Raw genomic sequence first — 12,813 nt, 5'->3', positions numbered from 1 at the left:
CTCAGAGACATCAACTCCCTCATCTCGAACCCCCAGACTGTCAGTGGTGGGCTGGGGTTATGAATGTGGGGCTTGAAGACCCATCGTCTCCTCTGGTCCCCCAGTCTCTGCTGCCCAGGAGAAACAGGATCCCAGGATCCAGACCCCTCATGGCACCAGCCAGGGTGGGTGGAGATGAGGAGGCACAGTTCCAAAGCCCCCCGGATTCTGAGGCAGGTCGGGGGCCGAGAGCAACCCGGACCTGCGGACCCCACCCCGAGAAGAATGGCTGCAGGTCCGGCCCAGCGGGCAGGAGGTCTGTGTCCTCAGTCAACGTGACGGCGCTTCCCGCTCCTCCAGCCAGCCAGGCCGTGCCGTCTTCACGTTTCCAGTCATGCGGCCTCCTCTCCAATTCCCAAGCCCAACCCACAGAGACAGCGATCTGGGGTCAACGTGAGGTTTGTCAGCAGCTCTGACCCGCTGCTTCCCGCCAGCCCCGCGGCCCGTTCTGGAAAGCTCTCTGCTGTCCCCTGGTGGGGAGGCTCGGGGCAGGGCTCTGGTTGCAAGCATGGGGTCCCAGAACCTCCTGGCTCTGTCACCTCTGCTGGGTGGAACACCAACCCAGGACTGAAGCAGCAGATGGGTGCCTGATTCCTTATTATCAGAGCTCCGCCCACTGACAAGTCCCTCTCTGGGCCTCAGTTTCCTCTTCCATTAAACAAGGGGCTTGGGGGATACAAAGGAGAGGTAACAGCTTAGTGAGGATGGGAGGTTTCTTCTGGGGAGATGAATACATTTATGAAACTTGATGGCGTGAGTGGTTGCACAGGACTGTGAATGCACAAATGCCACATTATTTGCGTTGAAATAGTTAATTGCATGCGATGTGAATGTCACCTCATTTAAAGTGTTTAAAAGAGGGGCCTGGGAGAGTGCAGTGTATGTGAGAATCGCGTGGGACACCCACAGTCTCTAACCTCGGTTTCCTTGCCATAAACTGGCAGAGACCGTGTGAGCTGTGTTCCTGGGGCCCAGAGATTCTAAGAAGGAAAACCTGGGTTTCCAGGGACTGGGATGAGGGCTGGAGGCCGGAAGGGGAGGGGTATGTGGGGACGGCTGGGGGGCAGCCCAGATAAGGCTTTCAATACTGGGTACCAGCATCTACACAGGCGAAGATCCCCGCATCTCACTTCCCGCAGGGCTGACCAGTGGCCAGAGGTGGGACTGGCCAGGCCTGGCCCAACCGAGTCTGGGAGCAGAGGACACTGAGTGAGGGATCCCTGGGGCCATCCTCACTGGCCTGTGGCTCTCCTGACACCACAAGAGAGGTCCAGGAGCTGACCTTGGGTCCTAATGGGGGACATCTTCCTGGCTGCAGGCTGGCAGGGTGGTGTGGTGGTCAGTGTACTGGGCTCTGTGTCTCCGCCCCTACCTGCTGTGTGACGGTGGGCCAGACACCTAACCTCTCTGTGCCTCTATTTCTTCAATGGCGAACAGGGACACTAGCAGCCCCCACATCCAGGCACAGTGGCCTGAAGGTTAAAGGCAAGGGTGGCACGAGACCTACAGCAAGAACTCTGAGCAGGGAGAGCAAGGAGCTGCCCAGAGTTCCACCACCATCTCCCCCCTGGCCGCCGAGGAAACCGAGGCTCATGATGACCTGGCCCAGGTCTGTTGGACTCACAGTTGTTCTCATCCCCAAGATCAGAGGGCTGCCACCAGGGAAGGAGATGGCCCCCAGACACAGCCCAGGAAGCACACAGGGAAGGATGCCCTGGGGACTTCGGTATGTTATTGCAAAAAAAAAACCATTTATTGCTATTTGAACCCTGCTTTCATGCCTCCATTTCCCAGAAAATGAGCCACGGGAGACACCAGGAGAGGGAGGAGACTATCCTCCTTGCACAAAACCCACTCCCTCGGATGCTGTCCTCAGCGAGGGTGGCTGGGGGCCAACCAGGGGGCCCACCCGCAGAGTGGCAGAGGAGGCAGGTTGACCCTGCGGACGTTGAGCTCTGTGGCAAAGGTCCTGGCCTTCTGGTAGAAGAAGAGCGACTTCTCACGGTCCAGGAGGAAGTTGTGGGAGATGGCGGCCGGCCGCGTGTAGATCTTCAGCTGTGCCTTCTTGTTGCCCAGGTCCACGGCGGCTGCCAGTGCCAGCTGGTAGTACCCGGCTGCATCAAACAGGTCCTGAAGGGGACAGGTCATGCTCAGCAAGAGGGGGACTCGGAGCCCGTCTTCCCAGAGGCCGTTCCTGTCTCCAGGTCATTCCACATGTCCAGCCAATGCTGGCTCACCCCATGAACCCCGAAGCCTGTGACACTGCTGTGGTCTCAGCTGCAGGAGGTGGGGACGACACTGACACCCCGGAAGCCTTCCTGACTGCCCCTACGCCCCACTCACCCCAAGTGTCCTGCCCCAGTGCCACCCTCTCTGCAGGCAGTGGCTGCTTTCCCCATGGGCTGAGGTCAGGGCAGATCCTGCCTGCTCTGAGAGTTCCATGCAGGGCCCGTGGCTCCAAGCCACAGCAGGGGCACAGCGTTGAGTGACCCAGGCTCCCCTCTGGCCCCTGTCCATGCTGACCATTTCCAGGCCCTCCACGGGACAGGCCAGGTACAAAACCATCTCACAGGTGTTCTATCTGGCAATGTTCCCTGAAATATTGACGGAGTGTGACTCCCCAGACATCCACTCCCATTTTCAATGCATCTTTGGCTCAAACTCACCATCCCTGGGTTGGGATGCCGTCTCCCAGACCTCCTCCTTGACCCTCCCATCCCCCACCCGGCTTCTCCCCAGGCGCCTCCTCCACATGGGGTCACCCAAGGGACCTCTCTAAGACCCACGCCTAGCCTGTCCCTCTACCATCTCAAGATGACTCCCAGGGCCAAGGACAAAGTCCAAGATGCAGCAGTCCATTCCCCCACTGCCCCGCCCCACACACGGCGCAGGGGCGTGAGAAGGCCCCGAGTCACGGCCACTGCTCATCCAATGCCCCTCGGCCCAGCCGAACACTGGGCTCTGTGCTGGGTGCGTGGCTGAGCCTAACGTCCTTGCTCCCAGTCTGAGGGACCTGGGAGTGAACACTGACCACACAGGGTGGCCCGGGCTGTGGCAGAGGGAAGCCCAGGAGCCTGTGGGGGGCCCAGGAGGCCCCAGACTCAGCCAGGGGTGGAAGGCAAAGGCTTCCTGAAGGGGTGGGGGCATCCCAACTAAACAGGAAGGAGCCAGCCAATGCGTATGTCTCTGCGTGTGCCTGTGCATGTGTCTGTGCATATGTGGGTGCCTGTGTGTCTGTGCGTGTTTGTGTGCCTGTGTGTGCGTGTCCGTGTGTGTGCCTGTGTGCATGCCTGTGTGTGTGTGCGTGTCTGTGTGCGTGTGCCTGTGCCCGTGTGCATTTGCGTGTGCATTTCCATGTGCCTGTAGTGTGTGCAGCAGCTAGTGAGTGGCAGGCTGAGCCAGGACACACCTAATCCTCCCTATTCCAGGGCTCGCTCTCACGTGTAGACTAAAGGGGACCCCTTTTTAGAGGCAATTGGCAAAGATGCCCATTTACCCCTGCCTCTCTGCCAGCCTTCCAGGCCCCATGCAGCCCGGCTTTTTCTCCTACTCCTCTGGGCCCTGGGTCCAGAGCCTACTATACAAGGAGGAGGGTGTAGTCTTGGAAAGACAGCCGCCCTTGGGGAATTCCAAGTGGGCCTCCCTGTGGGAAGCTGGCCTGCGCTGACAGCATAGTCACGATGAGGCCCAGAGGGCTGTGCATGGGAAGGAGGTGAAGGAGGCCTCTGCCCCTCAACCCCAACCGTGGACTTTGGCCTCTCAGGTACTACTTGGCCCTTTCCTTCCTCCTGGGCAAGCGGAGTGGGTGGCAGGCTTGACCAAAAGAGATAAAGGCCTCTTCTGGGAGGCCCGTCCCCCTGGGTCCCAGGCGAGCCCCTGAGCGGTGAGCAGCGTCCCTCTGGGTCTGACACTTGGCACCTCCCTGTCTGGCTGGGACTTGGGAGGCCACAGGGACCACTTCTGACCACCAAGTGTCGCCAGCACTGGGCGGGGGCCTCCCGGGCAGCCCCAGGCCTGCGGTGGGGGATACGGGGCGGGGTCTTAGGGCTGCCCCAGCTCCTCATGTTGTTCTAAGGCCCCCAAGATCTCGGCCCCAGGACTGGAGTGCCCTGGCCCCTCCGCCCATAAGGAGCACTGACGTGGTGCCGGTGCGATGCTGAGGAGGGGCGGTGCCTGCTGGGCAGAGGGGTGGAGACACCCCAGGTCTGAGTCTGACAGTCCCAGCTCTCCACCCCTGCAGGGCTGGGGGCAGAGGGAGCACAGCACCTCCCCTCGAGACAGACCCGACCCAGCAAGGCCTCAGCCTGGCTGGCTCAGGCCCCACCGCACCTGCCCCGAGCTGGGGTTTCCCTGTCTGTGAACCCAATGGTAAGACACTGGTCCCACCCCACCCTTCCTGGGTGATGTGAAGATTCAAGGTGTCTCGGGGCTCCAGGAGGGAGTTGCTCAGTGCAGGCTGGCACCCTGGGCAGGCTTCCTAGACGAGGCGCCAGGATTTGGGTTGGATCTTGCAACGTTGATTCAATGTGAGGATGATGCCGTCCTCCGAAATGTCCTTCTCCCGACCCCGTTTTCTTTGTTAAATGCAACTTGACACTTGACTGTCAAGAATCAGCTTTGGTGTCATCTCCTCCAGGAGGGCCCCCCGACTACAATCCTCCTTCTTTACCCAGAGGACACCATTGCCCACTCATGTGTCAGCCTCCCGGGCTGAGACTGAGTTCTTGAGGGTGGGGCCTGGCCAGCTTGGGAGCTGGGTTGTATCTGCTGACCTTGCCGGCTCCTCCAGCCACGTGCAGAGCTCCAGGGAGGCCACTGGGCTATTCCTAAGGAAGGCTGGAACCCGGGCCTCTGGGGTCTGGGTGGAGATCCCACTCCAAGGGGGCCAGGAACACCCCAAGCCCTGCCCCTCCCCACCCACCTTCAGGTCGTAGAAGATGATGTCACCGAGCACCAGGTACACCTTCACGTAGTAGAGGGTCTCCTCGTCGAACTCTAGCGGCGAGTTGCAGAGCTACAGGACCTTGAGGTAGAAGTGCTTTGCCAGCTTGCCATGACCCAGCTGATGGTGCAGGGCGGCCAGCCGGTGGTAGGCCATGCGCTCGTTCAGCTGGTCCCCTGGGGTGCAGGCCAAAGGGGCAGGTGTGAGGACGTGGCTCCCTGGGGCAGGGAGGGCACAGGCCCCTCAGGAGCAGGTATGCAGACCCCAGGCAGCACACCTGGCTTGCCTCCAGGCACCTGCGGTCACCTGGGCAGCTCTGGCCAGTCCCTTCTGGGTTCCCAGACTCACTTTCCCATCTGCAAAGCAGAATTAATAAGGCCTGCCCCTGTCTACTGTGAGGCTTTGGCAAAGTCGGACTTGGATGGCCCAGCTCTGTGCCTACACATAGCCACCTGCCTATGCTCACTGGTTTTAACCAGGGGAGCCCAAAAGCCATGCAGTCCAGGTGCTCCCAGGCACCCCAGCTCCAGGCAACCCACAGACATAACATCCGACTCCTCCTGGGTGTGTCACAATCAGAGCCCCCTACTTTGGGGAGTCAGCTGCACACCTACTGTGTACTGGGCCACAGGGCACAAGGCGCTGGGGCATGTGGCCTGCCTAGGGTTCCCTGTCTCTGGAGGGGGACAGATGACCCTGGCACAGCACCAGGGGATGCCCGGCCTTAAGGGGCAGACTGTTGGAAGGGGAACTGGGATTTTATCAGCCAGAGAGCTGTGTGGTTGATGAGGGTGGGAAGGGTACAAGAGAAAGGGAATATGCCACTCGGCCTGGCACATACAGGGACCAACGAGATGCCTGGCATGTCTGGAAGGCAGAGGGCACACTGGGCGGCCCTTGTGGTCAGCAGCGGGAACAGGCAGAGGAAACAGAGCTCAGTCAGGCAGGGAGCTCTGCACTGCGTGAGAGACCTCGGGCAGTGCCCCACAGCCGGACGGGGAAGCCAGTTGGGTAGATCTGCCTGCCTGGACAGGAGACCAGGAAAATCCAGCAGCTGTTTCAGCTCCTGCCCTGCAGACCTGGAGGCTGGGCTCTGGCAAAGTGTGGGTCCTGGCAGGGTGGGGGCTCAGGGGACTTACCCAGAGTGATGCTGAGTGCTAGGGCCACGTAGGCAAACTCCAAGCACTCCTGGGGATTTTCCAGTGTGGCCAGCAGTGCCACCAGCTTGTTGCACAGCTGTAGCTGCAGCGCCGCCTTGCGGTTGCCCGTAGTCATTGCCAGGGCCAGGACCCGGTCCTACCACACAGGCAGGTGGCTCAGGTTTCCCGTAGCACCCACCTTGCCCAGCGCCCTCCTCAGAGCTCAAACATGTGCTTGGAGCTTCCCACACCCCAGCTACCCCTGCACCTCCACACAGCTCTGTGCTCTGGGATAACACACAGTTCAGACACCCAAGTTGGGGGCTGAAGAATCACCTGAGGCCCATCCAGCTACACCCGGCAGCCTCAGACCCGTCTCTCCCACCTGGCCACCGGGGGTCTGACTCAGGGGAGCCAGCACTCCTCTCTGCTCTAAAAACACCACATTTATCTGTGCCCAGGGCTGAGCCACACCGTGAGCTCAGAGGAAGGGAGAAGCCATCCCACTTCGGGGTGCATGCAGACCTGGGCCTCCCACTGACATGCTGTGTGTCCTCTGACATGTCCCTGTGCCTCTCTGAGCCTCAGTTTCCTCATCTGAAAGATGGGGACAGAACTTTCCGCTCATGGTTGCTTGAGATCATCAGGTACAAGGGTAGAGCCAATTGTCACATCCAGGCCCCGAGCGTTTTTCCCAGGCAGGGGCACGGTCAATATCATGCCCGGTGAGACCACTTGGAAACTAGCATGTGCATGGGTGGCCCTGCCTCCAGGTGGGAGGCCTCTGTCCTGCCACACCTGTGCCTCAGCCCTCCAGGTGCCCCCCTGAGGCCCACCCACATCAGCCCACAGGCCAGCTCACCCACATCAGCCCACAGGCCAGCTCACCCGGTAGAAGGACACAGCTTTCTCCCGCTCCCAGGCCCCACTGACGAAGATGTCTCCAGCTGCCTCAAACAGCTCCAGCCCCAGGTTGGGGTCGCCTGTGTACAGGAACACATTCTGTGCCACCTGAAAGGAGACAGAAGTTCCCTCAAGACCCACACCTGGTGAGGTAGCCACGCCCACCTTTTCCAGCCTCCTTCCTCTCACACACTACAGGTACACCTGAGCATTTTTCAGACCCTGTGCATTAGGGCTGCCCCCACCACTGGCATGAGGACAATGAACTGATGCACCTGAGTGCCAGGAGATGACTGAGCAGCTGCAGCCCAGGAGCCCGACACCTGTGAATCCTACCACCAGGGCTAGCCGTAGCCCACTCCCCCTGCACTCAAACCAGTCTCCGTGGCCCCCAGATTGCTGGGAGCCCATCCCCTGGCTCCTTTCTGCGTTGCCACATCCCTGCCACATCAACAGTGTTTGTGGGTGGGCCTGGTCCCCTCTTGGCCATGAGCTCTTGATCCCTCTCCTCAGCTCAAGGAGGTATACAGCAGGTGCTCAGTAATGAAAGCTTCACCAGGCTTGTGGGCTTCACAATTTGTTCCAGATCACACTGTGTTTGGGAAAGCCTCTGAAAACAGCCACTATGATAGATTCATTTTGTAAGGAAATGTGCCACCTGGTGCTTGGAGCAAGTTCTTCTGTGTGTTAACTGAGTGGTCACATTATTTGAGCATGTGCTGTATTTGAGCAGGTGCTGGGCACTGTGAGGGGCCGCGCCTCTGCCCTCAGGGAGAAGATGCTGGCCACTGGGGGAGGATATGAGGGAACCAGTTGGAGGGAGGAAAAAGGCACACAACAGGTGCTCAGCAGTGGCTTAGGAATGAGTGGATGGATGGATGAATGGATGAGGAGATGTAGACACATGGATGGATGGATGAGTGTGTAGATAGATTAATGCTGGGATGGATGGATGGACGGACGGACGGGTGGGTGGATGGATGGGTGGATGGGTGGATGGATGGATGGATGGATGGATGGATGGATGGATGGATGGAATGATGTGTGTATGTCTGTATGTATGTATGGGTGGGTAGATAATGTATGGATGGGTGGAGGGTAGATGATGTATGTGCATATGGATGGATAGATGGTGGATAGATGAATGTATGGATAAACAAACTGACAGATAGATGAATGGAGGGATGGATTAATAGGTAGATTGGTGGGTGGATGGATGAATGATGGATGGATGGACGAACAGTGAATGGATGGATGGGAGAAAGGATGGATGATGGAAGGATGGATGGATGGATGAATGGATGATGGATGGATGGAAGGATGAACAGGTGGATGGATGGATGATGGAAGCATGGATGGATGATGGAAGCATGGATGGATGATGGATGGATGGATGAATGGATAAAAGGATATGTGGATGGATGATGGATGGATGGAAGGATAAACAGGTGAATGGATGGATGATGGAAGGATGAACGGACAGATGGATGGAACAACAGGTGAATGGATGGATAGACGGGTGAATGGATGGATAAAAGGATGGGTGAATGATGGATGGATGAATGGACAGATGGATGGACAGATGGATGGATGAATGGACAGATGGATGGATGATGGATGGATGGATGGATGGATGGATGGATGGATGATGGATGAACAGATGAATGGATGGATGATGGAAGGATGGATGGATGAATGGATAAATGGATAGATGGATGAATGATGGATGGATGGATGAACAAGAGGTGAGTGGATGGTTGATGGAAGGATGGATGGATGACAGATGGATATATGGATGAATGGATAAATGGATGAATGGATAAATGGATGAATGGATAAATGGATGAATGGATGAATGATGGATGGATGAATGGTGGATGGATGAATGGTAGATGGATGGAAGGATGAACAGGTGGATGGATGGAAGGATGGAAGGATGAACAGGTGAATGGATGGTTGATGGAAGGATGAATGGACGGATGGATGGATGAACAGGTGAATGGATGGATAGACAGGTGAATGGATGGATGATAAATGGATGGATGATAAAAGGATGGATGATAAAAGGATGGATGGATGAATGGACAGATGGATGGATGATGGCTGGATGGATGATGGATGGATGGATAAATGGATGGATGGATGGATGATGGATAGATGGAAGGATGAACAGATGAATAGATGGATGATGGAAGGATAGATGATGGAAAGATGGGTGGATGATGGAAGGATGGATGGATGGATGAATGGATAAATGGATGGATGGAAGGATGAACAGGAGGTGAGTGGATGGATGATGGAAGGATAGATGGATGATAGATGGATGGATGGATATATGGATGAATGGATAAATGGATGGATGGATGGATGAATGATGGATGGATGGAAGGATGAACAGGTGAATGGATGGATGATGGAAGGATGGATGGATGAATGGACGAACAGGTGGATGGATGGTGGCTGAATGAATGGATGATAAAAGAATGGATGAATGATGGATGGACGAATGGATGGATGGATGGATGGACGATAGATGGATGAATGGAAGGATGAACAGGTGAATGGAAGGATGAACAGGTGAATGGATGTATGATAGAAGGATGGATGGATGGATGGAAGGATGAGCAGGCGAGTGGATGAATGATGGAAGGATGGATGGATGATGGATAGATGGAAGAATGAACAGGTGAATGGATGATGGAATGATGGAAGAATGGACGGAGAGATGGATGAACAGGTGAATGGATGGATGGATGATAAAAGGATGGATGATGAATGAATGGATGGATGGATGGACAGCTGAATGAAAGCATCATGGATGGATGGAAGATGGTTGGATGGATAATGGAAAGACGGATGGAAGGATGGATGGAAGGATGGACGAACAGGTGAATGGATGGACGAAGAGGTGAACAGAAGCATGATGGATGGATGGATGGATAGAAGGATGAACAGTTGGATGGATGATGGAAAGATAGATGGAAGGATGGATGGATGGACGAACAGGTGAATGGATGGATGGACAGGTGAATGGATGGATGATAAAAGGATGGATGGATGATAGATGGATGGATGGACGGAGGGATGGATGGATGGACGGAGGGATGGATGATGGATTGATGGATGGATGCGTGGAAAGACAAATAGGTGAATGGATGGATGATGGAAGGATGGATGGATGGATGATAGATGGATAGATGGAAGGACCCACAGGTATATGGGAAGATGATGGAAGAATGGATGGATGATGGATGGATGGATGGAAGGATGAGCAGGTAAACAGATAGATGATGGAAGGATGAATGGATGGGTGGATGGACAGGTGAATGGATGGATAGACGGGTGAATAGATGGATGAGAAAAGGATGGATGAATGATGGATGGATGGATGGATGGATGGATGGATGGATGGACAGATGGATGGATGGATGGATGAACAGGTAAATAGATGATGGAAGGATGAATGGATGGGTGGATGGACAGAGAGTGAACAGCACAGGGGTCCTCCTGCATCCCTTGCCACTCACCTGGATGTACAGGTCCACCAGCTCGCTCTGCTGCAGGCTGTAATAGATCTTCCCTGCTTGCAGCCAGGCACGCGCCTCCTTCTCTTTCTTCTGAAGATCAATGAAAATCCCCAGACTTCATTTAGTGTAGTCCAGAGTGGATTTGTAGGCCCTGGAATCAGACACAGGTGTCAGAACAAGGGCTTTCATCCTCCTGGAACCAGTCTGCCTCCTCCTGTGGGTCTGGTGACAGATGAATCTGGAATGTGCGGACTGGGAACGGCCCTCTTGTGTGTGCAGTGTTCTGCCCTTCCCAAGCTGCTAGGAGGGCCAGGGTGAACACACACAGCATGGAAAAGATGAAGGACATCCTTCTGAGGGAATTGAGCATCATGCTGCCCTGTAGCAGGAGGAGTGTGCTAGTCCATCTCCCCTGCCTCCCAGACATGGCCTGTGTCTTCTCCACACGCACCAGGAGCCGTTAGTGTTCAGAGGCTATCTGGGCCGATGGTTCTCAAGGTGTGCAGGTATCACAGTCACCCGGAGGCCTGTCCCTATAGCTTGCTGGCCCTGCCCACAGAGCTTCCGGCTCCACAGGCCTGGGGCAGGCCCTAGAACTCCCACTTGCCACAGGCTCCTAGGTGACATAGATGCTGCTCTGCTGGTCCAGGGACTACACTTTGAGAAGCATGGCTCTAGCACACTGGCCCATTTTCCTTCTGTGAACCTGAGGCCAAGACTGGAGCCAGTCTCCCAGGTCCCCATGGAATCTGGCTCCTTCCCTGCTCTCTCAGTAAGTCCGACACTCGAGGGGGTGTGACTGCAGCAATGTCACTGGGCCCTGTGGGTGGGGTGGCCAGGGCCATGGTTACCCCACCAGGTCAGGATGCTTGGGGGAAGCCGAGTAGGCCACATATGGGATGTGAGACCTTGAAACCCTGCCCCAGGGAAGCAGGTGACACAACTGGCTCTGTCTTCTGTGGGAGAGAAGCCACAGGTGGCTGCTGTGGTCACATTTAAGGGGACAGATGAAGGCCAGGAGTGAAGATTCAGGGCAGGCAGAGGTCAGATGACAAAAGCCACCATAGTAGGAAGAACAGCCCAGAGTGCACGTACTGCCTCTGCTGGGGTGGAGATGACCTTTGACCCAACAAGGGAGGCTCAAGCTGGGACTCACGGGCCAGCAGCAGCCCTGGAACGACCCCAGGCCCACCAGCTCAAAGCATCTGATGCCAAGGAACCAAATGATCAAAAGGAGAGGGGCTGCTAGGGTCCTGGGCCAGCTTTCTTGTGCCCCCCTCCCTGCCCTGCCCGTCCCCACCTCCACCACCGCAAAGCCAGCCCTTACCGCTCGGTACCCAGGGACAGGTAGAGCTGACTGATGGTCTCCAGGAGCTGCCCCTCCAGCACCTTGTCGGCCACCTTGCGGGCCAGGGAGAGCTGGAGCTCATGGTAGATGACACACTGGGCCTCGCTGGGCATGACGGTGCCGTAGAAGTAGCACAGCCGCTGGACGGCCCACAGCTGGCCTGGGCAGAAGACAAAATGGAAGATGTTAGTCTCCCAGCATCGAAGCGAGGCTGGCTGGGCTCGGAGGCCCCTGCGCCATGCTTGCCTCTTTCACACCTCTGTGAGCCTGGGCCCCATAGGTGGGGAGACTGAGCACAGACAGGCCATGCACCCATTTCAGGACAGATTCCGAACACACAGTCACATGGGCACACCTTGGTGCAGATGCTCATGGTAGAGGCCGGCCTTCTTTACAACTCCCAGGGCCGAGGTCCTGGCCAGGCTCGGCCCCTGCACCAGGCCATCTATTTCTGCTTCACAAAGCCTCTCTGGCCAGGACCACGGCCGCCTTCAGCCTGAGCTGATGAGGCCAGGGGCACAAGTAGCCCCTGTCGCAGATGGAACCCTGAGAGAGCAAAGCCAAGCGTCATGTCTGCCACATACGGCATCATGTTGGGGGAACGGGGTTCAAAGCTGGGCCCTGGCGGTGGAAAGCTTCTGATTTTCTAGTGCCAGAAACATTCCGGAGATTAACACAAGAAACCAGGTACGCCGAATGGACATCTGTTACACACACCACCCAACAACAGCTGAATACACAGTCCTCTCGAGCACCCATGGGACATTCCCCATGACAGACCATGTGCCAGGCCACAAAATGAGCCTCAGTGAATGGAGAAGGTCTGAGACCAAAGCAGAGGTGTTCTTCAGCTGTACTGGCATGAAACTGGAAATCAACAGTGAAGGAAATGTGAGAAATTCAAAAATATGTGGA

General features: G+C 56.3%; 2 protein-coding genes across 2 annotated transcripts in view; both read right to left on the bottom strand.

Moving 5' to 3' along the window:
* Positions 1-1,784: 1,784 nt before the first annotated feature.
* LOC139361018 (SH3 domain and tetratricopeptide repeat-containing protein 1-like) lies at positions 1,785-7,434 on the bottom strand. The gene is made up of 5 exons (XM_071089516.1): positions 7,360-7,434; positions 7,009-7,131; positions 6,121-6,277; positions 4,961-5,157; positions 1,785-2,169 (listed from the first exon to the last, which is right to left on the bottom strand). Exons 1-4 carry the CDS (start codon positions 7,432-7,434, stop codon positions 5,054-5,056), a joined length of 459 nt encoding a protein of 152 aa, XP_070945617.1. The 3' UTR covers positions 1,785-2,169; positions 4,961-5,053.
* The window catches only part of LOC139361017 (uncharacterized), a 50,511-nt gene continuing 44,706 nt past the window's right edge, over positions 7,009-12,813 (bottom strand). Inside the window, exons 3-5 of the mRNA XM_071089515.1 lie at positions 11,878-12,058; positions 10,551-10,701; positions 7,009-7,131 (exon numbers count right to left, since the gene is read on the bottom strand). Of these exons, the coding sequence (XP_070945616.1) occupies positions 10,668-10,701; positions 11,878-12,058 (215 nt within the window). The 3' untranslated portion in view covers positions 7,009-7,131; positions 10,551-10,667. The remainder of the gene's footprint in view (positions 7,132-10,550; positions 10,702-11,877; positions 12,059-12,813) is intronic.

Source organism: Macaca nemestrina, assembly GCF_043159975.1.
Source record: "Macaca nemestrina isolate mMacNem1 chromosome 2 unlocalized genomic scaffold, mMacNem.hap1 SUPER_2_unloc_1, whole genome shotgun sequence".
Taxonomy (NCBI): domain Eukaryota; kingdom Metazoa; phylum Chordata; class Mammalia; order Primates; family Cercopithecidae; genus Macaca; species Macaca nemestrina.
Note: the sequence above shows the minus strand (reverse complement) of the source record. Positions and strands in the feature narration are given on the sequence as shown.

Coding starts and splice junctions, on each gene's coding strand:
- LOC139361018 (XM_071089516.1), bottom strand. CDS start 7,434: ATGGGCTCCCAGCAATCTGGGGGCCACGGAGACTGGTTTGAGTGCAGG. Junction 6,278..7,008: donor AAGCTGTGTCCTTCTACCGG/GTGAGCTGGCCT, acceptor CCTGTGTGGTAG/GACCGGGTCCTGGCCCTGGC. Junction 5,158..6,120: donor AGCACTCAGCATCACTCTGG/GTAAGTCCCCTG, acceptor CCTGCACCCCAG/GGGACCAGCTGAACGAGCGC.